Source organism: Phaenicophaeus curvirostris, chromosome 1, assembly GCF_032191515.1.
Source record: "Phaenicophaeus curvirostris isolate KB17595 chromosome 1, BPBGC_Pcur_1.0, whole genome shotgun sequence".
Classification (NCBI taxonomy): Eukaryota; Metazoa; Chordata; class Aves; order Cuculiformes; family Cuculidae; genus Phaenicophaeus; species Phaenicophaeus curvirostris.
In genome coordinates, this window is record NC_091392.1 from 83,994,211 (window position 1) to 84,019,191 (window position 24,981).

General features: G+C 39.5%; 1 protein-coding gene across 4 annotated transcripts in view; it reads left to right on the plus strand.

The window, feature by feature from the left end:
- The window catches only part of KPNA1 (karyopherin subunit alpha 1), a 77,957-nt gene that overhangs the window by 26,994 nt on the left and 25,982 nt on the right, over nt 1–24,981 (plus strand). For 2 of the 4 annotated variants that reach the window (XM_069866344.1, XM_069866369.1), the window contains 5 exons: nt 11,301–11,434; nt 13,723–13,830; nt 15,592–15,691; nt 16,276–16,370; nt 18,108–18,239. In XM_069866344.1, coding sequence (XP_069722445.1) covers nt 11,306–11,434; nt 13,723–13,830; nt 15,592–15,691; nt 16,276–16,370; nt 18,108–18,239 — 564 coding nt within the window. In that variant the 5' untranslated portion in view covers nt 11,301–11,305. Of the gene's footprint in view, nt 1–40; nt 52–11,293; nt 11,435–13,722; nt 13,831–15,591; nt 15,692–16,275; nt 16,371–18,107; nt 18,240–24,981 lie in introns of those variants that run through there. The other 2 variants (XM_069866361.1, XM_069866351.1) reach the window with 2 other exon arrangements.

The following is a 24,981-nucleotide window of genomic DNA, read 5'->3' on the forward strand; positions in this document are numbered from 1 at the left end:
GATGCTATTTTTTTTATTTTTTACAATCTGGGCATAAAGTTGAGATTATATGTAAGTGACGTGCTGATTTTAGAAATGCGTATCCTGTAACTAAGCATCCTGAATGTATTTATCTCCGAACATGGCATTGTAAACCTCGCAAATCTAGTGCTAAAGTTAAACTTGAAAGCAAATTAACCTGTTGATATATGAAAATGTCATTTTGGCAAACAAACCACCTTTTTGTAGCACACAAACCACAATTTACTTTTAAGTAAAGTCAAATAATAATGTTGTGATTTGTTTAGATTTTCGTGATGTGTTTTTTGTCAAACAGGATGAGATTGCCTCCTAAGAGATGCAAGACCCCTTGCATAGTTTCCACAGGACCATCTCTTTAACTGCCTGTGTGTTCTTTTTCTACCTTTTATGTGTTGTGAAATGGTCAGAAAGGAAGAGTAATGTCTTTGTGAACGTGCTGTGTGTTGAATTTGAGAGCTTTCGATGAGGGGGATGCTAGGTGTAAACAGGATAAGGGAGGCAGGGTGCCATCAGGCTTTAAAGTTGTTATGGGTTTTGGCTTGGTGGAGCTGATACGTCAGTATTATGCGACTTTCAGTTGCCGATGTCCAAAGCTAGTATGAAATCAGTAGGATTTTGACTTCTATTTTGTCCTTTTGTACACATATCTTCTATAATGCTGAGTCACAGCAACCAATGCGTTTGTTGAAGGCAAATTCATCATCATAGGAAGTGTGAGGTAGATTTGGTTTCTGGTGCATTCTGGCATTCAGAAGTTACCCAGACCCCAAATAAAAGTTACTTGAAACAACAAAGTCAATTTATTTTTCTCCTTAACCTAATCTGTTTTAAAATGTCTGAGATTTCTAATTTTCATTATATGAAATGCTGAAAGGTGCGTGCTTGTTCTTTTGTAAAGAATGTTTGGGGTGTGTTAGGATTTCAGAAATGTTAGGATGATTTTTTGATAGGTGATGACTGTCAAGTGATAGAGATGACTGTTGTTTTTCAAACAGCCTGTTTTTTAGATGTGACCTTGCAGAAAATACATTGTGGATCAGCTCATTCTGTAATCTTAATACAAATATAAATTAATCTCTGCTTTAAAAGAAAAACAGAATACATTTCAGTTTGGCACACAGGAATAATCACGTCTGTTATTTTGTGTAGGTGGGCATGTTAATGTGAGGTTATTTTTTTAATGTTGGTATAATCCTGTGCAGCTGAAAAGTTTAATTCCCCATCACTAGCTGCTTTGTTTTACAACTTGTGGGAACTTTTTGGTTTCAGGTTGATTGTGGACTGAGGGGTTTTAGAAATCAGGGTGAGTTCTTTTTTACTTAAACAATTACTGCACTGCAATTACTTTGAATCCAGTAAGGAAATTTTGTGATTGTAACTCAAATCAGAAAGGCTCAGTAACAGTTTTCCTTTTAAGTTGACCTGGCTTTGAGTCAGTTTTTGACGACTTGTTCAAGTTAAAACTCTTCTGAGACTTTGAAAATTGTATCTGCTGCCTTGTTAAGTCAAAGTGGACCTTTAAAGAAATGGAACTTAAAATATCTTGAAAATATCTTTGTGCTAGTAAACGTGTAGTGAAGTGCTGGATATACTATGTTTTATTGATCCCCTTCCATGCCTTTGGTAAAGCTGTTTTCCAATAGACCCAGTAAATGTGTTACTACTAAATCTCTTTAGTGGTGTTTCTTAAAAACAAAAAAGAAAAAAACCATAATCCTTAAACTTTAAAAAATTGACTTAAGTGCACAGTTGCGTGGCTCTCAGTGTGCTTAACTAGTACTGCAAGCTGATGGGTCAGATAACTTTCTGAGACAGCACGAAGTGTCAAGTAATTGTGTTTCTGCTAGTGCTTTTTTGCTGCAACCAAAAAACCCACTTTCTTCATCTGTTTGTTTGTTTCTTTCTGTGTGTTTTTTATTGTAAAAAAAGGAAAATTAGAAGCCTGGCAGTCTGTGTGTTGGCTTGATTTTAGGCATGTTTCTTGGCAAACTCTATTCTTTATAAGCACAGAAGATCATTCTGAAAGTTACCTGGGAGTATACTCCATAGACCCTTAGTCATTTTGAAGTAATACTTTTGATACTGTGGTTGTTTATTTTAACCACCTTTTCAGCCCTTTTTTCTTTTGTGGAAGGTGAGGTGGTCGTATTGTTGTGACACTCCTACAAACCTGACATCAGGTGTCCTCAACATTTTATCAGATAATCCAGTCTATTTGCTTTTCTCCTTTTGCTTGTTTGCTTTTGAGCAACAGTCAATATTGAGGGTTTTAAATTTGTCTGTAATATTATGTTCCATATTGTGCAAAATTGTCTGTCTTCTCAGGCCTCATGTTAATTGTCTTAAGTTTTAAGATTGTTCTCATTTTTAAGCAAGTACCAGTTCAACTTGCCAAGTGGCCTAGAACTAGAACATGCCAAATTTGCTGTAGATTAGGTGGATTACTACTTGATTCGCTACCTCATGGGTTTATAAAGATGCTAGAACAGAAACAATTGTAAATTAAAGCCTACTACTGGGCATAGAAAAAAAAAAAGTAGGACAAGGAAGCCAGCAAAATAAAGCAGATCTGAAAGATATGGAGATGGGCAACAATTCCATAAAGAAGTCCCCTTGCTACTTCCAGGTTTTAACAGAAAGTCCCTAAAAGTCTGAACCCTGTTTCAAGGCTATGTTTAGCTACAACTCTTGTGTTATCTTTGAAGCTCCTGTAATTCTGGCCTTTTGAGTGGCAGAAGGTGGTGGTTCCATTTCTCTTCAGTCGTTGTACTGTGATGGTTATATGTTGGGGTGTGGGTCCCTGCTGTTCTGCATAAAGTGAAGTCTGTCATTCCTGCTAGGGTATAGCACTTCATGGCGGCAGCTTTCCTCAGCTACAGAAAATGAAATTCACATAATCATTTTGTTTCTTTGTTTTGGTATATTATATGATCAACGAAACTTACTATGGAGGTCTTTACAAATACTGTAACTGTTAATTTTTTAGTGCCTCTAAGACTTGCTTCACAATCCTTTTTTCCAGCTAGAGAAAGATAAGCAAAGGTCTTAGAGATCACCTCTGTTGTGCTTGCATGTGGCTTTTTGTAGTTGAGATGGTTAAATATCCTTTCCCCTAGACATCCCAAGCTTTACAAGTCTGAAGACATTTGAAATTAGAAAGTAACACCCTTGCCCCTCAGGTGATATGGGTATTTCTATGGATGATCATTCCCATAGACCCCTGTAATTTTGGAAAAGAAGCAGATACAGCCTCACCAAAATGTTTATCTGGATGAACCCTTTTTTTCAAACAACAGGAGGTGTCAATGAAGACATAAGTCAGACTGCTGATTTTCTGTATTTTCTTATTACCCTCAGATAGCCCTATCAGCAGTATAGAGACTTGGTAGATGTCTGTTCACCTCTCTAGGATGATGGCAAATATAGGCTGTTGCTCTAGAAGTTTGACCAGGGAAATAGGCTTAATGCCAGGTGATACTTTTATCGTTATACACCATATATTGTTGTTCATGGTTTTGTTATGAAGACCTTTTGTTGTCAGTCATCTCCAAGATTTAAATACTTGTGTCAGAATCCTGAACGTGTTGCCTGGGAATTGCCAAAAGCAAATTTGGACTTTCTAAAATCTACATTTCATGGGGAAGAAAACCAAATGCCTGTGTGGCCAAAATGATGGATTTGTGGGGAACGCATTGATGAGATAATGAATGACCAAGTGCTGCTTTCCAAGTAGTTTTTAGATTGGATAAGTTTTGGAGTCTCTCTTTAAGAGTGTCAGAGGATGATGCATCCTGTCTTCAGAGGTCAGTGAATTGCTGGAACGTCTGTCCAGGCTGTGCTGTAGGTATTTGGCCTGACATCAAGAAGCATGGGTGTGAGGAAACTTTTAATTCTCTAGGGGATTCTAAGAGTCCTATAGGAGAGCCAATAAACAAACAAAAATCTCCTTGGAAGTAAAGGTTTTGTGTTGTAGATGAAACATTTGAGTAATTCCAGCTTCTCTCACTGCTTGGAATTCTGTCTCAACAGTGCCATTTTCCACGCGAGTTGTTCTTTCAGGGCTGACTGCATCTTTTGACTGTCTCTCTGGCAGCAACGTAAAGGAGAGGCAGCAGTGTAACAGTACAGTAGAGCTCAGAACTATGTCTCCAGTGAGGCCTTTCCTTCTAGCTGCTACTTCTCTTAGTTCCTAAATTAGCCTGGTAGTAAGTTAGATCGTGGATCTTCCAAGATAACGGTTTTTGTCACCTACACCATTTCTGTCCTTGTCTGCCTTCATTTTCAAGTCTTCCCGTTCTGATATGTTTCCATTAGAAGGTAGATTTTCTTGTACAGGTCTAACACTTCTGAAATACATTTTTATTTCTTATTCCCAGCCCTAATTCCAAATTAGGAAAGTTTGTCTCTGACAGTCTTTGATATAAGCAGTGTATCTTAGTTTCAGTCATCTGGTTTGTATGTATCATTACGCAGGTCTTGATTGGTAAGGCCTTGATTTTACATCTGGACACCTCCGACATGTGGAATATCCAAGAGTGTTAGTCACATGGTATTCCTTCTAGCAAAGCCCTTAAGTCTAGTGACAGTGACATCTGATTTAAGAAGGCAGGGAATTAGTTTTTGTCTCTATCTAGGTGATTGCTTGGGACAAGGTATGTCATTGCAGGAAGTGACTCTTCTAACCCAGTGCCTCTGAGTTTCTTTGACTTCATAAGAAAGGAGAAATGCAATACGTCTCCTTTCTCCTAGAAAGGTGTGTTTAGCAAACATCCATTTGCCTTGCAGGGTGCTTGTCTTGATCAGCAAAAGATTTAGGCATCACCATTTCCTCAGGGAAATGCAGACATTCAGGCGTAAATGCTATTTCTTATTTTACTAAAAATCGGTTTTTTTTTTTTCATGGCAGCAAAACTGAGGAGGAGAAAGCGTCATACGAGGTTTGAGTGGTGCTGCACAAAAAGCCAAAGAATACACAATGAAAACTCCTCACTGGGTTGCCAGAGTTTATCTATAGATGAGGGTTATCAAAAAAGGTGGAGAAAATGTGGTGTACAAACATACTATGCTGTCTTTAGGAAAGAAAAGATGGGTAGAACATTTCCATGACAACCTCCACAGATTTTCACACGAAGTAGAATTAATTTTGATAATGCAGAGAAGATCCAGGGTTTACTATTTGCTGTGAAGAAACTGCTATGGATGAATTTAAAAAGATCATTGAAAGTTTTTTAATTAAGCCATAACAAAGCTGCTGAAGATGAGCAAGAAACAATTTGAAGTTGTTTTGCCTCTTTTTTCGGGCTGGGGGAAAGGCTACATGCTGAAAAATGGACGTTTATGGAAAACAGGCATTGGACTATTGTAAAAACTAACATAGGATTATTTTATGTCAATCTTAAGAAAATCATTTGTGTACTCACGCTGAATAGGTTTAATGATGCTAGCAGTAGGTGTGGGCCAGATGAAATCCTTGATGTGGTTATTGAATTTTTCACCTGTACTCAGGGAAGCAGTAGAAGAATGGAGAAATAAAAAATTGATTTTAGAAAATACTGAGAATATTACAAAAGCTGCTTTTAGAAAATAACTTTGAATTTTATAGCTACATATGTGACTACCTAACCTGCATAACTATATAATAGCTCACCTGGAGCCCTGTGTTCAGTTCCTGGAGTCCTCAGCACAGGAAGAACCTGTTAGAGCGAGTCCAGAGGAGGGCCACGAAGATGATGGCCTCCCCTGTAAGGACAGGCTTAGAGAACTGTGGTTGTTCAGCCTGGAGAAGAGAAGGTTCCAGGGAGACCTTATAGCAGCCTTCCAGTAACGAAAGACTCGTTTAACTGTAGTGCTGCCATGGTGGGGTATAAACTCTTCAGGCGGGACAGGAAAGGTAGGAGGGGTGGTGGAGTAGCCCTCTATGTTAGAGAGTGCTTTGATACTATTGAGCTCGATTATGGTGATGACAGGATTGAGTGTCTGTGGGTAAAAATCAGAGGACCCCCACAAGAAGGTAGATGTTGTGATGGGAGTCTGTTATAGACCACCTAGCCAAGAAGAAGAAGAAGCTGACAAGCTCTTCTACATACAACGGGGAGAAGTCTCAAGATCGCTAGCTCTTGTCCTTGTGGGAGACTTCAGTCTATCAGGTGCCTGCTGGAAGTACAATACAGCAGAGAGGAAGCAGTCTAGGAGCTTCCTGGAGTGTGTGGAAGACAATTTCCTCACACAACTGGTGAGTGAGCCGACAAGGGAAGGCGCCCTCCTGGACCTTCTGTTTGTGAAGAGAGAAGGCCTTGTGGGGGATGTGATGATTGGAGGGTGACTAGGGCAAAGCACTCATGAGATGGTAGAATTCTCACTTCTGGGAGAGGTGAGGAGGGGGGTTAGCTGGACGGCCACCTGAAACTTCCAGAGGGCAGACTTTGGGCTGTTCAGAAGGCTAGTTGATAAAGTCCCATGGGAGCGAGTCCTTAAGGGCAAGGGAGCTCGGGAGGGCTGTGTGCTCTTCAAGAAGGAAATCTGGGCAGTGCAGGAGCAAACTGTCCCTGTGTGCTGGAAAATGAGCTGTCGGGGTAAAAAAACCCGCTTGGTTGAACAGGGAAATCTGGGTGGACATCAAAAAGAGGAGGAATGTCTGTGAACTTTGGAAGAAGGGACAGGCGTCTTGGGTGGACTACAGGGAGGAAGTGAGATCATGCAAAAGAAAAATCAGGAGGGCTAAAGCCCAACTAGAGCTTAGACTGGCCAATTCGGTGAAAGATAATATATCTTTCTATAAATACATCAATAATAAAAGGAGGACCAGGGAGAGTATCCAGTCTGTATTGGATGCAAGGGGAACAACTATGACAAAGGATGAGGACAAGGCTGAGGTACTTAATGCCTTCTTTGCCTCAGTCTTTAATTGTAAGGGAAGTTTTTCCCTGTGTGTACATCCCCAGGAGTTAGAGGAGCAGAACAAAGCTCCCATGATATAAGAGGAAGTGGTTAGAGACTTGCTTGGCCAATTAGACACCCACAAGTCTATGGGGCCGGATGGGATCCAACTGAGGGTATTGAGGGAGCTGGCGGACGTGCTTGCCAAACCCCTTGCCATCATCTTCCAGCAGTCCTGGTTGACTGGGGAAGTTCCATTGGACTGGAGGCCGAACATGAGCCAGCAGTGTGCCCAGGTGGCCAAGGAGGCCAATGGCATCTTGACTTGTATCAGAAATGGTGTGGCCAGCAGGTCCAGGGAGGTTATTCTCCCTCTGTACTCAGCACTGGTGAGACTGCACCTCCAGTGGGAGGTGTCCTTGCCCATGGCAGAGGGGCTGGAACTGGATGATCTTTTAGGTTTCTTCCAATCAAAACCATTCTATGATTTCCACTCTATATACCTGCCTGTGTGATGGGACCAGTGAGGGACAACTATGAAATTATTGAGCTTCTTGCCAGTTGAATTTAGTAGCTTCTCAGTGGTGAAGGGAGCTTATATTTTTGTTTTACAATTTTAATACAAGAAACTCTGTGTTCCTAGTCATTTGGAGGTAGGAATTTGTAGGAAGACTACTTGTGGTGTACATAATACAGTTTTTTGAGAAGATTTTAAGTGTACATATTACTCAGAAGAGGGGGTTTATCAGCAAAGTGAGCTGTTTTGAAAGTCAGAAGTAAGTGCAGCCGCAAGTTAAAGCTAAAGTTTGTAAGGGTTATCATAAGCAGAAGTTAACACTTAAGTTATAAAAATAAAGAGAATGAGAATAACATGAGCGGTGAGGGAGTCAGAGAATTCAAGTAAGAAATTAATAAGTGTTGTGTCTGTTTTTTCCATTAATGAAATTTTGATATGCAATGGGAGGGAGCAGATAGAGCTGTGAGGGGAAAATGAAAATCTTTTCAATTTTGTTTCTGACTTGAAGGAGTTAAAATAATATGCAAGTTGGGAAACTAGGAAAATGGGTACAATAAGGAAGAATAAGCGAAGGAAACTTGCTGCATCATTTGTGTTTAGGAAACAATGGAACGTCACATGGAGGAGCTGCCTAGTAGAAATGAGGTGAAATGGTATAATAAGAAGTAAAGATCCACTGTCATGGATTTCTTTAAACTGTGAACTTTGAGGGATCAAAAGTGAAGGTGTGAAATGATCACAAGTGGACCAAAGTCTTGAAATCCTAAATAAAGATAAATGTAATTTTGTAAGTTTGAGAGGATGTGTTTTGGATAAAAATGGAGAATGATTAATAAAGTCATGGAAGGCGTGAGTTCTTATCTGGACTGCTACATACACCCATGTTTGTTCATTTTCAAGGGCAGATTGACTAGAGTAGCTGCAACGCCATTTTCCTGTTAGGTTTGTCCTTTTAGCTCATGGATGTCCATCTGGTGTTTGAGTTCCTTTTTTTAATTCTAAAATAGGTCCAATATTTATTTCAAAATATTTTAGAAACAGAAGTAATTTTGTACTCTGAGCATTTAGTAGCCTCAGCTTCTTTTTACAGTTAAAATCCAGGGCTTCCTCAAATATTTTGGATGTTTAATATACAGGTTGTAGTCACTGAAAATGAGTAGAAAGTATTATTGCCAAGCATATTGCAAGAAGCATGAACGCTTTAGGCCCAGGCACCAAAACACTAGAAGAAAAGGGTCTTTAAACTGTTAAGAATAATGTGGGGAACTTTTGACTTTTGGATTAATCTTTTTGTAGGATCTGTACTTCAAAAAAAAAGCTGTTTCAGGAAGAGCCTTTTCAGCAGAATTAGGCCACCGAATGACTTACCTATGTGCTCAGGTTTTTATGTTGCATTCAATGCAATCTGTGGCTGATTTTAAATGCAATAGTTTTACGTCCCTCAACAGTTTTTTTAAATCTCAGTTGGTGGAATACAGTAATGCTTGAAGTGATGCCTGAAATGTCTCTGTGAAAGTCAGTTCTGATCATCAGAGTTCTCATAAATGGTTGTCAGGCAGTAGCGACTGTCAAGGAGGCTGTCATAAGAAGCACATTTGGATATCTTTTTTTTTTTTAAATCTCTTAGAAGTCTTTGTGCTAACTGAAAGAAGAGGAGGTTAAAGTAGACTTGATGATACATTTGATATATTTTAAATAGGAAGCCTAAGCTGTTGAGATTCTGTGTACTCTTGTGTTGCTCTGTTTTAATTAAAAGTGTTCAGATGATCATTTATCACCTGTTTATTCTGTGCTTGTGGAATTTAAGGTAGGTAGTGTATTTAATACAATACATTAAGGCATTTGAAAGAGACCTTTGAAAGCCCTATAGAATAATTTTTTTATATAGTCTGGTTTCCTCAATTTTGTATTAAAGTTGTAGGTATTTAGAATCATCATAGAATAGTTTGGGTTGGAAGGGACCTTCAAGTTCCAGGGATCATCAAATTCCAACCCCCCTGACACAGGCAGGGATACCTCCCACTGGATCAGTCTGCCTGAAGCCCCATCCAACCTGACCTTGAACACCTCCACGGGTGGGGCAGCCACAGCTTCCCTGGGCAGCCTGGGCCAGTGCCTCAACACTCATCGTAAGGAAGTTCCTCCTTAGGTCTAGTCTAAATCTATCCCATTCAATTCCCCCTTGTCCTATCACTACTTACTTTGTAAAAAGTCCCTCCCCAGCTTTCCTGTAGCCCCTTCAGGTACTGGACAGTCACTATAAGGTCTTCCCAGAGCCTTCTCTTCATCACACTGAACAACCCCAACTCTCTCAGTCTGTCCTTGTATGGGAGGTGCTCCAGCCTGATCATCTCTGTAGCCCTCCTCTGGACTTGTTCCAATAGCTCCGTATCTTTCTTATGTTGAGGATTCCAGAACTGGACACAATCCTCTGGATGAGGTCTCATAAGAGAGGAACAGAGGGGCAGAACCACCTCCCTCACCCTGCTGGCCATGCTTTTTTGTATGCAGCCCAGGACTCGTTTGACCTTCTGGGCTGCGAGCACACATTGCCGGCTTGTGTCAAGCTTCTCATCAACCAGCACCTGCAAGTCCTTCTCCTCAGGGCTGCTCCCAATCATGTTATCTCTTATCCTGTATTGAAACTGCAGATTGCCCTGACCCAGGTATAGGATCTTGCACTTGGCCTTGTTGAACCTCATGAGGTTTGCACAGGCCCACTTGTCAAGGTACCGCTGGTTGACATGCTGTCTTTCTAGTGTGACAAATGCACCACTCAGCTTGGTGTCGCCTGCAGACTAGCTGAGGGTGTACTTGATCTCGCTGTCTATAGCATTGATGAAGATACTAAGCAGCACTGGTCCCAGTATGGGCCCCAGTATATATACAACATTTTGGAGACTCTGAATGACATCTGCATGAAGATGCATGGAAATTTAGCAATGTTTAGAATTTGGTTCCCAACCATTTTTGGATATAAAGGGGGGGTGTAAGGAGAGACGGAGCAACAAAATGAAGCAGTAAGGGTAGAGACGTGATCCACAGCCCATTGATTTGAAGAGTGTGATCTTTCCATCCTGTGTTATAGCTACTGATTTACACTAAGTAACTCCAAAGTGCAGCATTGTACATGTGAAAATTGTCACAGGTAGATATAAATGCTGATCCAGTCAGTTGCATAAGAGATAGCTCAGAAAGCATAGACTGAAAAAAGGCCCCTCTGCATAAACTGTGGCAGGATTAGAGGGTGGAGGTGGGGAGGAGGGGAAGAACTGCGCTGCTTTCTTTGCAGCAAGTGAGCATTTTTAGTGGTTAAACCATTGTCACCTGAAATTTCTTTCTTAGGTTCATTTTTCTTATATGCCTTGTCCAGACAGAAGGAATACAGGATTGTGTTGAATGAACTTAGAATGTGAATTTGGAGTGCAAGAAATCCATGGTACTGGTTTGCAAAGTGAATTAAACTAAAAAGTGGTTAAAGACTCCTTCGCTCAAAAATGAAGACAGGGAAATATAATGAGTTTGGTTAACTCCCTGTATGGAGACATGTGAAGATTTATTAATGCAGCTTTCTTCTCAGTCCAGCCTGTGTTCTCTGCCTTGCAGATCTCAGTTCTTTCTTAATAAGATATTTAACTTATTCATGCCTTGCAGTCTCAGAGAATAAACTAAATGTTTGTCAGTTGGGAGTGAAGAACCGGCACGCTGAAGTGACAATTTTGTGAAATTTTGCTTTATGTGTAAGTTATTGGAAGTTAGGTGACAGAATATAAGGTGCAGTGACTGGAGTTGCATGGCTACAGAGATTAACAGATGGAGACAATATAAAATGTGTTGTTGAAGAGTAGCTGTTTTTCTGACTTCTCTTTTTAATTGCAGTGTGAAGGAATCATGACGACCTCAGGAAAAGAGAATTTCCGACTGAAGAGCTACAAGAACAAATCTCTGAACCCCGATGAGATGCGTCGCAGGAGGGAGGAAGAGGGTCTTCAGCTACGGAAACAAAAGAGAGAGGAACAGGTACTGTACCACAGTTATGATAACTGCAAATAGTCCTTAAACAGAGTCTTATCTTGCACTGTCTCTAGCTCTTTGATTCTCCCAAGCCTCTTAGTTGTTCCTGCCCTGTCAAATTCATACATAGCAAGTCTGAAATCAGATGCACTTGCAGACTTCGTTGCCTTTTTGCAGGCACTACAAAACTGAGTGGCTGCTCCTCCTTCACTCGAGTGTAAGATTGGCCACAGCAGCATGGCACTAAAGGTGATTTGAACGAAGCTGTCTGACCTTGTATTGGAGATGATTGAGGAACTCCTGTTTATTTGGTTTTATTTCAGCCCGAGCTGTGGTGCCTCTAGTCTCTGTTCAAAGAGTAGCAAGCTGGGATAAAATGGAAGGAAACATGGGAGCTAGAACAGCAGGATAAGGTCTGGCGAAGTCCTTGTAAGTTGCAGTAACTATTTTCTTGAGGGAAGAAATGATTTGTTGACCTGATTCTTCTCAGTTTCTTAAGTTTCAGTTCACTTAAGAAGTTACAGAAGTTCGTGCTATGTTTATGCCCATAAGGCTTGAGTAGCATTTTTAGTATATGTTGTAGGCAAAATGCGTGAGAAAAATGCTTAGAAACAAAGCGTCTCTACCTGTTCATGTCTTGCTAGTTATTATTATTTCATTCACATTGCAAAATGGCTGATGCTCTGCATGTTTAATCAGGAAACAGCAGCAGTGACAAAACTAAATTAAAGCCGTCTTATGATGAAAATAGGTAGCACTGAGCAGTTCATCCTTTTGTTCTTAGTTGTGTTTGTTGGAAGCTTTAAGGGATTGGTTCGATTTCAGACAAAGATATAATGAAGCCTTTTTCATCTTTGAGGTTTCTGGAGTCAGAATGAAGTCAGGAGTATACTTGTGTTTGGAATGGTAGGTCAAGCCTGTTATCTATTCCATTTCATGTTGCTTTCACAGCATCAATACCAGCTGCTTTCAGGGAAAGTCAGGGGAGTGTTCTGAGGCAGAATTGCAAGACTTCTTGTTGATCTTGCTTAGTAAGCACAGGTAGCATTTCCAGACTACTGGTGGCACACAACATCATCAGTTTTATTTACAAAGCCCTTATTAAATTAGGAAAATGAGTCATTTTCTCTTATCTATGCCTCTGACCTCCCTCAGATGTGATTACCACAGGTAAGCTAAGTAACGTGTGTGGCAGTATTTCCTCTTCTTAAGGAAAAGTGTTAATCTGAACTGGACTAACAGTGGAACAGAAGTGGAGCTGCAAGCAGAATCTGCAGCTCTGCAATTTGAGACCTTGTGCAGGTTTTTCTCTTTTATGTATTTGACACACAGGTCATTAAGTTTGTTTAAATATGCTGGTTTTGGCTGTTTTTCGAACAGCTCCATGAGAACAACGTCAAGCCTCTGAATTTTCACATAACTTACCAACATATAAGTTTTGGTTTAAGATTGTTTAAGATTTGAGCATGCTTATTTAAGCCTGAGTGGGCACATCATACAGCGGCTTAGAGGGAATAGCATTCCACAAGGATGTCTGTCACTGACGTGGAGTTGCTGTGGACTTAGCCATTTTGCATATTGTTTTCTCCCCATCTTCTCTGGGGAGAAAAGTAACAGCAGGTCTGTGTCAGGGCTCCGTCTTGCCTGTCTGCAGTGGTGCAAATCTGACATGGCTCATTGCTGGTGTCTTCTTGCCTGAGCTCAATAGGCCAAACAGCGCCCCCAGACCCATCTTGTCATTGCTGATGCTTCTTCCAGTGAGACCGCTGGATTAAACGGAGAAGCTGTAGCTGCTGTAGTTCTCCTGATGACAAGTGAAACTGGTACATTCTCTAAGGGGTAGCAACCAAATTCTGTTCATCCCAGTACAATTTCTTTAAACCAATCCTGTGTGATCGTACTCCAAAGCCCCCTCTTTGCGGCGGTAACTCAGTTACTGCAGCCTCTGCAGGGATTCTGCAAATGTCTTTTATATGTGGCAGTTTTTCAGGTCTTTGAGCCCCAGAATCCTCTGCCACTCAATTGCAAGAAAGCATTTACCTGGAAGCTAGAGATAGCTCATAGATGAGGGGGATGGTAAAGAATAGTAGGGAATATCAGTGAGGATTTTTCAGTAATGTTGGGAACTGGTATTCTAGGATGTTACTGTTTTCATCTGGTCCATGACTAAACTTCCTCTACTTTCTGTCAGGAGGAGTCCTGCAGCCAGCATACAGGCTTCTTTCAGGTGGCAGTTTATGTAATTTTTTGTATATGTTTGCTATGTAATATGAATTAAATATTTTTGCTTTTAGTTGTTTAAACGTCGAAATGTTGCAACAGCTGAGGAAGAAGCAGAGGAGGAAGTGATGTCGGATGGCGGCTTCCATGAGGCTCAGATGAACAACATGGAGATGACTTCTGTAAGTGATGAGAAAGTAATACAGTGTTTGAAACTGAGCAGTGGCTTGAGGGGAGTGGAATTCCAGTAAATGCAGGAAATGACATTCAGAGAGCTTATGAACGGCCCTTAGACACCTGTCTCAGTGAACAGCCCTGAAACAGATTACGCGAGAGAGAAATGTCAAGGGCAGAGTGAGTGGTTTCTCAGTGGATATGCTGGTGAGAAAATCTGGATGGGCTGATTGCTTCCTGGTTTTGATGTTCACCGTCATGGATGATTTTATCAACTGTTGTTCAGAATTGTTTTTTTTCTTAATCTGAAATTCACGATACTTGAAACATGGGAATACAAACCAGACAATGTGATATTGCAGTTTACAAAGTAAAGAGGAGCTAGGTGGAAATCTGTTAGCTGATCCCAGGTGGCACAATTTTTAGCTAGGGTGTTGTTAACTGAGGTAGGCCTAGCTTATCTCTCTGCATGTGTTCTTGAATTCTATTCCAACCTGGAATTCCATTTTACAGAAAAACCTTGTAGTGAAAGTTAGGCTTTTCAGCTTTCTCCCTGTTTTGTTACCACAGTCCTCTCCCTGGAAAGGAAAATAAGAGATTCAGGCTGTAATGGAGAGTATAAACGAAAATGCAGTCCTCACTTAAAGTCTGAATCCTGTTCTTCATCCCTGTGTCTGTATTCAAGGGTATCCATGTATGATTATTTCATAGAAATAAGGTTAGATTTGGTTTCTGTTGGTGATTATACCTGTCTTGAAAATTAGTGAGAAACAAAGAAATGCCTATATGCAGCAATGCAGTAGATCAGTATTGCAATATATTATTTCATTATTCCAGATAGTCTTTAAGCATCAGACAAGTCCTAAATGCAATTTAATAATCTGTGTGGAAGCGATTATGAAATGAACAGCTGGTTAAAAAGTGAGGCAAGGACCCTATCTAATTGAGATAGGGACTACCTATAAACAGTTCCCTATTTTACATATCGTTAATTTCAGGGTCTTAAAATTTAGAGCGGTTAGGCAGCTGCTAAAGGCAAAGCTTAAGTATTTTTCATCTGTCTCCCTATCTGTCTGAGGGTTTGGATCAGTTCTATCTAAGGATTTAGATCAGAAGAAGTTGAAGAAAAAAAATCTGACTTCCCTTGTGCTTGTTTACAGGGATTTACATATGTGATGAACAGCGTGTCAGGTTTTACCTGACATAAGAAAGGTCACTGATTTAATTTAGCTATATTAGTGAAAACCCCTCAGTATTATGGAAAATTGAATAATCTATTTGATTATGATGACAAGCATTCAATTTGTCAGCTCTTCTAAAAATGACAGGTCCTGTACGTTTTGGTGTGAGGAAGTGACTCGGAATGTACATGTTGCAGAAGTCTAAACAATAGCATAATCAAAGCGGTGTTTTTGCATAGCAGTAATTGCTGTTCCAATTTAAACTACATTTTACATTTATTTTAGAGAAGGGTAGGTAGAAAAAAAGGGGGAGAGAATATTGGTGAGAGGTTCTGAAGAGTAATTATCTTGCCGTAGTTCAGGTAAAGTTTGAATTCTGACTTGCAGAGAAGAAAGACTGCACTTAAGAATGATGTCGCTTATGTAGACATACATCTATGATGACTCATTTGCCCTCCATACTGGTCTTATCTAGGTTTTTGTTCGATAAGAGGTAAACTTGATTCCAGTTTAGCAAACGTTGTATCCCTTTTACCACTAATCCCATATTTTCTTTTCCCTCTTGCTCTCTCTTATTCTGAATCCTAGAGCGCAGTCATCACCTCTGATATGATTGAGATGATTTTTTCCAATAGTCCAGAGCAGCAGCTTTCAGCCACTCAGAAGTTCCGAAAGCTTCTTTCTAAAGGTAAGGGCTAAAATTGCTCTGAAAAAAATGTAGAAGCATCCCTGGCATACGTTTTCATCTTGACAGAAATAAAGATTGAATTTCATACAGAAACTTCTGGGAAAAGCTCTGTTATGCGAAATGTCAGCTACATGTATATAACAGTTACTGCTGTTCTTGAAATGCATAAAACTACCAAGGGAAGCAGATGTATTGTCTGCTCTGTATTGAAGGTTTAAATAATGTAGGCAGTGTCTCTGTGGCTCAGGCATGCTGGTTTACTGAAGTTGGGCTCTGCATGTGTGCATGTCAGGGTGAGTTTGCAAAACTGCTACTGTGAAGCTGGTCTGCCTAAATTACTGAGTCCGTTAGAGTTTTGAATCATGTGGTACCTCATTACCTCAGAATTCAAGCCAGAGTCATCTTATAGTGACAGATAGGAATCCATTGCCTTTTAGTGAAGGTTGAACAGTATTGTAGAAAAAGAAAACACATTCAGAAAAGAGGAGTTGATATGTCATTGGATGTTATTTTGATGCAGTAATTTGAGAATTTCACTACAAAGAAATTAATATCTACTTAACTTTGCATTTTATTTTAAATAGAACCAAATCCTCCTATAGATGAAGTCATAAGCACACCAGGAGTGGTGGCCAGGTTTGTGGAGTTCCTCAAACGAAAAGAAAACTGTACATTACAGGTATATGGATATAAATACATGTTTCTGTGTTACGAAGGCATTTGGTGATGCAAATTAAGTAGAAAATATCAGTGATTTGCTTAATTACCTTTCTTCACTTGGATAACAAAGCTTGTCTGTCTTGACTGTTTCTAGCAATTCTGTTTCTAGACTGTTGATGGGAACAAGAGTTGTGAAAAGAGCAAAAGTCAGTCTAAATTGAAGCTTAGAAGCTTGTCCTAATGAGTTTGTAACAAAGTGATGAAATATAATACTGGGTACATTGCTCATGATATTTCATTCTGACTGGTTAATTTTCCTTCACTTTGTCAAGTCTGTCTGCATGCTTGGCCGTTTAGGGTCTGCTGGTAGAACTCCTTACTGATCAGTTAAGGAGTTCTTCTTGACCACATTCAAATTTGTTATTACTCTGTTCACATTCCCAAATGTGGTCCTTGGCACAAGTATGGATTTTGGGCTTCCTGTTCTAAGCATTCCTGATTCTAGCCTAGCTGTAGTTGGAAAGGATTTTTCAACTCATTCTGGAAACACCTGAAGTATTTTTTTGCCCAGATACTGTAGCTTCTTGTGTGGTGGATTGAATGTGGAAACTCTTCCATGTTGGTGATTTTAGAACTTTGTGATTTTGTGCTCTGTTTTACTGCTCAGTTGACAATGGAATATCCAGGAAAACCTGGACTTCTGGTATTAGTGATAGGAGGGCCTGATTTGTCTGGAATTCCTCTGTCCAGTTTTGACTCAAGTGATTTCAAGACTTAAAAAAGCTCCCTTCTTCTTTATGATCACTTAAATCATAAGTGAACAAGTAAATTTGCCTTATGTGCAATATCTTTGTGATAGAGAGATAAATCTGAAAAAAGAACAGTATTGCCCAGATACAAAGATCATCCCTTGAAGGAGATTTTCTTCATGTTAATTAGTGATCGTAAAGTATTTTGTTTTTCTGTCCTTTGCCCATTGGCATGTGTCTGTTCCTTAGTTTATACATCCTGAAGCATCAGGTGTCCCCTCTGGAAAGGGAGGAGAGAAACTCAGCTAACCTTTCTGTACAGGCATCATCTTATTTGCCCTTTATTCAAGTTAGGTGTGGGAAACAGCTTGGTTTAACAGAACTTCATTCCACAAAAGATGGAGAGATCTTTTCATTAGCTCATAAGCAAAATGTATTTTATAAATGAAGTAAAGTACAGGTTTGAGAGAGAAATTTGTTCTTAAATTTAATTAATCTGTTTATACATAGTGTTTCTTCTCTGTGGGTGTGTGACTGGAGAGAACGAGAGTCTGAGTTGTGAATAGCTTTTATTTGCTTTACATCCATCAAGTTTTGATAAAAAAATGTCTGTGTGCATCTTCAGGAAGATCACTGCTTGTGCAGTGAATGTGGATAGCAGATGTCTTGGGGAAAGATTTCTTTCTGCATAGGTACTTAGCTGGTAAGGAAAGGCAGTAGAACAGACCAAAGATAATACACTTGAGTAGCAAAAAGTAGTGTTTGAAAAGCCACAGCGAACTTGAACTTGTTCTCCTAAGGAAATCCTGCAAATTTTGATTTGGAGTGATTTCAATAACTCTAACTGTATAGTTCTGTTTCTTACTTTGCAAATTCTCTGTGTTAATTAGTAATACCTCATACTTTCCCAACACCAATTCTTTCTGTCTTTACAAGATATTTAGCCTTCTTTTTCAGGTGTGGTACAGAAGACTTCTAGTAAACTTGCTTTTGTATTTGTTTTTCAGTTTGAAGCTGCGTGGGTGCTGACTAACATTGCTTCCGGAAATTCCCTTCAGACTCAAATAGTGATCCAAGCAGGAGCCGTCCCCATCTTCATAGAGCTGCTTAGTTCAGAGTTTGAAGATGTACAGGAACAGGTAAAGATTAAGAATGGTGTTGGGGCTTTTTTGTGTAAATGTGATGGTTTGTGGAGTTGTGGGTTTTTCTTGTTTTGTTTGGTTTTGGGTTTTTTGTTTGGGTTGATTGCTTCTGGTTTTGTTTGTTTGGTTTTTTTTACTTCCCTTTCCCCAGAAAGAAACAAGGCTAATCCTGTAAGAAATCCTTTAGAAGAAAGGTAGTGTTTGTCAGTTTGCGCAACAGTCTTTTTGTGCCTAGTGTGTATTAAGATGTCTAAGCAAGTATCGTATTATTCTGGAAATGATATATTTAACCACAGCCTATGGGATAATGCACTTTGATCTCTAATGGGTTAATCTTTTTCTGTGTATTGAGGATTTCAAGAAGCCTTGTTTAAAAATTGCTTTAGAGATGGAAAGTTCGTGCTTGTTTCTCCTGAAGATAAAGCATGAGTGGAAATTATAGTTTGTTCTCTATAGAGAAAATTATAGTTTGCTCTCTATGTTCTTTAGGGAGCAGATGAATATTCTTTAAGGCCCAGAGGGATCAATGTAAAGCACAGACCAAACATTTGAGTCAGTAATTTCCACATGAGGTTCATAACTTTTGTTTGAACAAGGATGTATTTTAGACATATAATCTTGCTTTGAAGACTTAGGATGATGAAATATTAATCATGTTAACAAACAGATTTTCAGTTAATCCTAACATGAAAGTATGTACCTCTACTGTACCATATTGGCTGGCTTTGGGTCCAGGTGTTTGCATTTGTTTCATTGTCTACTCAATTAGTAGGCTCTCCGTTTTTTCTGCTGGCTACTTCCAGACTGTAGCTTAAGCTTTTCTTGAGTGAGCAAATGAAATAAGCTCTGAATTCTCATTATGAGGGTATTTCTGTGGTGGTTGGTTTGGTTTTTTTGGTGATCCTTTTATGAAAATTTCTTTGTTACTATATCTTTTTGTGATGGTGAAGTTACAAGCATTCGATATTCCAGTAGTGCTCTTGCAACAAAGCTGTTTGCAGAGATAGTGCCTCATTTTCATTTCTAGTCGACACTTTGGTGTGTAAATATCCAAGATGTCTTTGTGGACTCTGCCACAGAAGCTGCCTGCAAGCTCAGGTGAAGCCAATTATCCAATATGATCCATTGTTCTTTTCAGAATCACTGACAACCAGGGTTCAGTTCTCCATCCTGTAAGTGTGACCTCTGTTCTCTGTTCCTAGATGTCTGACCTTGCATTTGGCTGCATTGAGATGCATGATTGGAGGAGCCCTGACTCATAAGCATTGGATTGCTTTGTGTAACTTGCCTTTCTCCTGTAGCTGGCTGAGAATGTACCACCTGTACCTAAAGGGGCCTAACATTTTCCACAAGAGAGGTGTTTTTTTTTTTCACTCAGTAGCTTTCTAGTTCTTCTGCTCTGTAATTTCCCATTTTCAGTTGTCTGTCTCAGGCTGAATTATTTTGGAAAAGGTTTTTTAGAGAAATTCAGTTCAGGTGCATGAGAAAATTATATTAAAGGAAAGATGTATCTTTTTTCTTCCATATTTTTAGCTTTCTTTGAGGAAATGTGTCTTTGTTGTAGAAATTAGAAATGTGATAGGGGGCTTGCATAAGTGTCAGATAAGTGCTCTGTTCTGTCCGTGTGAAATCCATCCAGACTTAGCTATATGATGCTTTTTTACAGTGTAGGTCTGGGGGGTTGAAATTGGTGACATGACTTTCCAAATTCAGTCATCTCTTACACAGTGCTGTTCCTGCATTATGATTGATCCTTTGAGTGTGGTAAGGGCGACTCCAACTTTTTTTTGCTCCTAATGATCTCCTATGCAAGAGCTAACTTGCTTTTTCAATTAGGTGGTTGTTACTGTCCCTGCTAATGTTTGGAGAGCAGGTGGGAAGAGTGAGCCTATTTAGAATGAGCTGTGCAGCCTTCAGCTTTAGGATATGTGAATTAACAGAAGAGCTTAGGGACCACAGTTAAGAAGTAGTTTGTCTCCTTCTCTCTCTGCTGACATGTTAAAGATCAGATTGCCAGCAGGCAGAGTGGGTTATAATTACTAGAAATTTTTTTTATGTAATTCAGGTGCTGAATCCATGATCTCTCTGTTACCAGTAAGTCTTTAAATACCAGTTACAAATTGCTCTATAGTAAGCTGTGCTGAAGAAGGAAAAGGTACCACTGCAAAGTGTTACCTACACCTTCTTGTGGTGGGTTTCTGTGCTGCAGGTCTAAAGGTTGCATCCCTGCTTACAGCCAGCTTTGGGGTTAAGGCAGGCCAACATGAAAGAAATTGTTTTCCAACAGCTTTTTAAAAACACAAACACTTCACAGTAATATCTACTAAAACAAAAATTAAAAGCCTTAAGCACTTAAATGTTAGCTGTTGTACTTGTGCGTTACAGGGTAGCATTAGTACACAATGGCATAGTATTTTTCCAGATGAGACGAGTCTCATTTAGTCTGTGCACAGATTGTCGCCCTGGTAACAAATCAGTGGGTAGTAAAGGAGGCTTTCATTTGTCACATCGTGGCCCTGTTTGTTGAAGTGGGAGCAGGGTTGTAGTGAATGAAGGAGAGAAAAGGGGGTTGATTTTTGTGATTAAGGCAATTGCAGCTTTCTGAGATAAAAGCGTCTGCCGCTTAGTGTCTGATGCTGGACAGTGTTTATATCAGTTTTCAGTAAGTAGATACTAGTTCTGTGGTTTTTTGAATGCTCAATGTGAACTACTTGCCTTTCATCCCTTTAGCAAGTGACTTCTGTAGTTAGGTCTGTGTTTTGAGCCAATCTGGGCTTCTCAGGCTGAATTTTTGAAACCGGAAGATATTTGGCTATAATTTTATCCCCTGTTAAATGATGATTCTTCTCTCTCAGCAGTACTGTCAAGATTATTATTGACGTGGATCTGATAGAGGAAGTCCAGAGGAGGACATGAAGATGATCTGAGGGCTGGAGAATGTCCCGTACAATGACAGGCTTCGAGAATTTTTGTTGTTCAGCCTGGAGTAGAGAGAGCTCTGAGGAGACCTTACAGCAGCTTCCAGTACTGAAATAGGAAAGCTAGGAGTGGCTCTGTGTCAGGGAGTGCAGGGATAGGATGAGGGGGAACGGTTTTAAGGTGAAAGAGGGGAGATTTAGATGAGATCTTAGGAAGAAATGTTTTCCTGTGAGGGTGATGAGGCCCAGGTTGCCCAGAGAAGTCGTAGCTGCCCCATCCCTGGAGGTGCTCAGGGTCAGGTTGGATGAAGCTTTGAGCAACCTTGATCCATTGGGAGGTGTCTCTATGGCAGGAGATTGGCACTGGGTGATGTTTAACATCCTTTCCAGCCCAAACCATTCTGTGATTTGCAAGCAGCTCTTGCTACCTTTGTAACAAATTACCAAAATGCATGAAACTGTGGAAAATATACACCTATGTGTTCAGGGCAGATAAGCCAAAAGGTAGCCCTACAAGCTGTAGTAAAGGATGAAGAGAAAAAGTAGTATTGAAGGCTGTGTTTATAGGCCATTCACTGTGCTAAGTGGGATCGTAATTATGTCAAAGGAAATGTAAGTAGCAATATAATTTTGAGTAAGTCTCGTAGCAAAATGAAAAGCTTCTCATTTAATATTATTTTAATTTGGTTTACTGGCTAATAGTTATCCACTCTTTTTGTCTTAAGGTAAGTCTTACAGACTTACAGCATTGGATGTATCTTTTATTTCAGACTTCCCTGAGCAGTGGCTCAGGAACAGATACCAGTTTACCTTACCAGATTGTGATTTTTCCAGCAGTTATTTTTCATATTTATAAGCCATTTTTAATCTAATGTTTTGCACTGTTTCTTTTGCATATGCTACTTAGGGTCTGGTGTGATTCTAAATCAGTAGTTTTATAGAAGTCAGTGTGAAGGAATCTTCATAACTGTTTATTAAACAACATGTATTTTAATGAAATTATGTCGTATGCCTTTTCAGAAAATCTGTTTCTCATTGAGCTATGCAGGCTGACATTTAATTACCCATCCTTTAACTCTTTCATTCACTATATTGTGTGTCTGTCTTTCTCAGATATTCCCTATAATCAGTGGATCATCAGTGGTCAGAATCTACGTCTCTATTATTTTTGAAAAACTCTTTGTCTACATCTTCCTCCCCTTTCTGCTTTCTGTTTTTCATGTACTGGTTTTTTGATTTAGTCAGTGGTGTATGCCCTAGCTTTTTGCCACTTATCACAATTTTTTCTTCCAAAAGACTTCTATAAATTTAGGTAAGTAACCCTGAAATAACTCATAATGAAGGACTCCATCAAAGCCCTATTGACATGCTTAAGGTTGATCTGTGTGTCATGCTCTGCTGGACAGCTGGTGGCAGGAGTGTTCCCAGCTGCCCTTTTCTCCTTTGGGATCGTTTGTTAGAGGGGGCCTGCAAGTCTTGTGTTTGAGTTATGTTTGGCTTTTCCATCAGCAGTCCTACTAACTAGGTCTTAGTAATCAAAGTCAGGAAGAACAACTGAGGCATGAGTATCAGCTACTTTTTCTGTTTGAATGGACAAGATATGAGAAATAAGGAACTGTGATGACACCAGCCACCGGAAGAAAGGTGTTTTGTGTGTTGAGGCAGAGTAGAAGTCATCTCCTAGGAATCTGACCTTCTAGCTTCCTTCTTTGTACCCGCTAATCCAATCACATTTGTACGCAAGCTAATCTTCACTGTCCTCATCTCCAGCATTAGACTCATTTCCGAAGTCAGTGGCCAAAAGTAGAGAAACTGATGATTCTCTCTCCTAATAGTTCTTCAGCAAGTGCCACAGACTTATGCACTGTTGGTAGTTGGTTTAGGACTTCACTTGTTTTAAATATCTAAAAGAATAATGAAATAATGGCTGAGAGTCTTCAGAATCCAGGGGTAAGTGGAAGGTTGTCAGGAAGTGTGCGGCTTATTTGCAGAAGGCACCATATGGCTCAACAGTACTCTATAAAACTTGCACTTCACTGTTCTTGACTACTTAAGTTGTCCAGTACTGCAGGAAAAAACACTGGAGGTCCGTGATGGGTGAAATAAACTGGACACCTGCCACTGTACACCACAATTAGCAATAAATGGAAATATATACAGGTGTATAAAAATAGATGCTGTCAATACAAGGCAGCATTTGCATTTTCGGTTTATACACAACTTCGCTATCTAAGGTGTTTGTTAAAAAGTCAGACTACAAATCTTAAAATTACAGGTTCTTTTCATCTTCAGGTGCGGATGTAGAAATTGGAAAGTACCAAAATTGGAAATATTTTAGAGGAAAAAATTTTTTTTTGATCTAATAAACTCTGAAATTTACTGGAATTAAATATCCTTTTACCTCTGCAACTATCCAGAAAGAAGATAAAAATATTTGATATGCACAGAATGAAGTTAGAAAATGTTATGGCAAGCAAGGCATTTGCATCATGAGGAGTGCTCAAAACAAGTGGTGGAAATAATTTAACATTATTCAGAAAAACCTTGAAGATACTTGTCATTGTTCCCATGTTGTCTGTGGGAACCATGATGAAGCTTTGTATTTACAACAGTGACGAGAAGAGTTTAAATGAGCTCAGCTTATGTTACTCACTTATCTGAGGAGCTGAAATAATTCTTTGAGGAAAGACATCTTCTGTTTTGAATGAAACCACGTATTTTTCTGTAGATATTTCATTCTCTTTGTATCTTGTGTGCTATCATTTATTAGCATTACATGGAGTTGTTTTTTTTTTTTTCTTCTGTCTCCTCTCTTACTCGGTCCTGTGATACCAGGCTACTCAGCCCAGCTTCTCTTCCTGTGAAAAATCAAGAGTGGGAAAGCAGTACAGACACTATTTGACTTCTCTGGTCAGACTTGTTGATGTGAGATTTGCTGTTGCAAAACCAATCTGTCATTCAGGGTCAGAATGGATTCCTGGATTAAGTGATTATCACTGTTGTCAGCCTAAAAATAGATATTACTATAATGGCAGAAACAAAGTCCACAGACAAGCAAAATACAGCTTGCAGGGCCATTTAAATGTGTGTAAGTGTTTTCAGGCAAGGAATACAAAGTTATCCGATAAAAGGAAATAACTGCAAATTAAAATTTTTCCCTTTAAATATTTTAAAAAGATCCACAATTTTCTTTAGAACTAGCTGAAACCTTTGATGCATTCCCCAGGCTTCTCATTGCTGCAGAAAAAAAAGCATTGCAGTGGGCAATGAGTGTGGGTTCTTCAGTTGTAATATAAATGATACTTTGCAGGAGGTGGCATATGTTCTGTCTCTCATGGTAGTTTTTCCCATTAGCTGCCTTCTCTCTCTTGATTCCACGAGGCTGCTAGGCCCAAGGTTATACTTCTATCTCAAGACAACTATTCTCACAACAGCTGTAAGATAATAAGAATTGGAATGTAAAATTGAATTTTCATGATGAAGATCAGTTTTGGGGGGGATATTACGTAGTAATGGCTGTGCTTTTTCACAGGAAAGGTCAGTGTAGCGTAGTGCCCTGTCTCTGCCTGTGGCTGACAGTAGAAGCATGGAAAACAGTAGGAGAACAAAACAGACTAATCCTTCCCCAGAACAGTCTCCTAGTCTTTTAACAAACTGCAGTTCAGGCACTTCCGATTGATCAGTCTCTCTATGATGTTGTTGGTAATACTGGTACAGAAGAGGAATCTTTTTATTTTGTATCTAGCAAGCTGGCATCTGTATCTACTTTCTGTATAAACATTTTGTTATCTGGTCTTAGCTGTATTAATTTTGTAGAGATT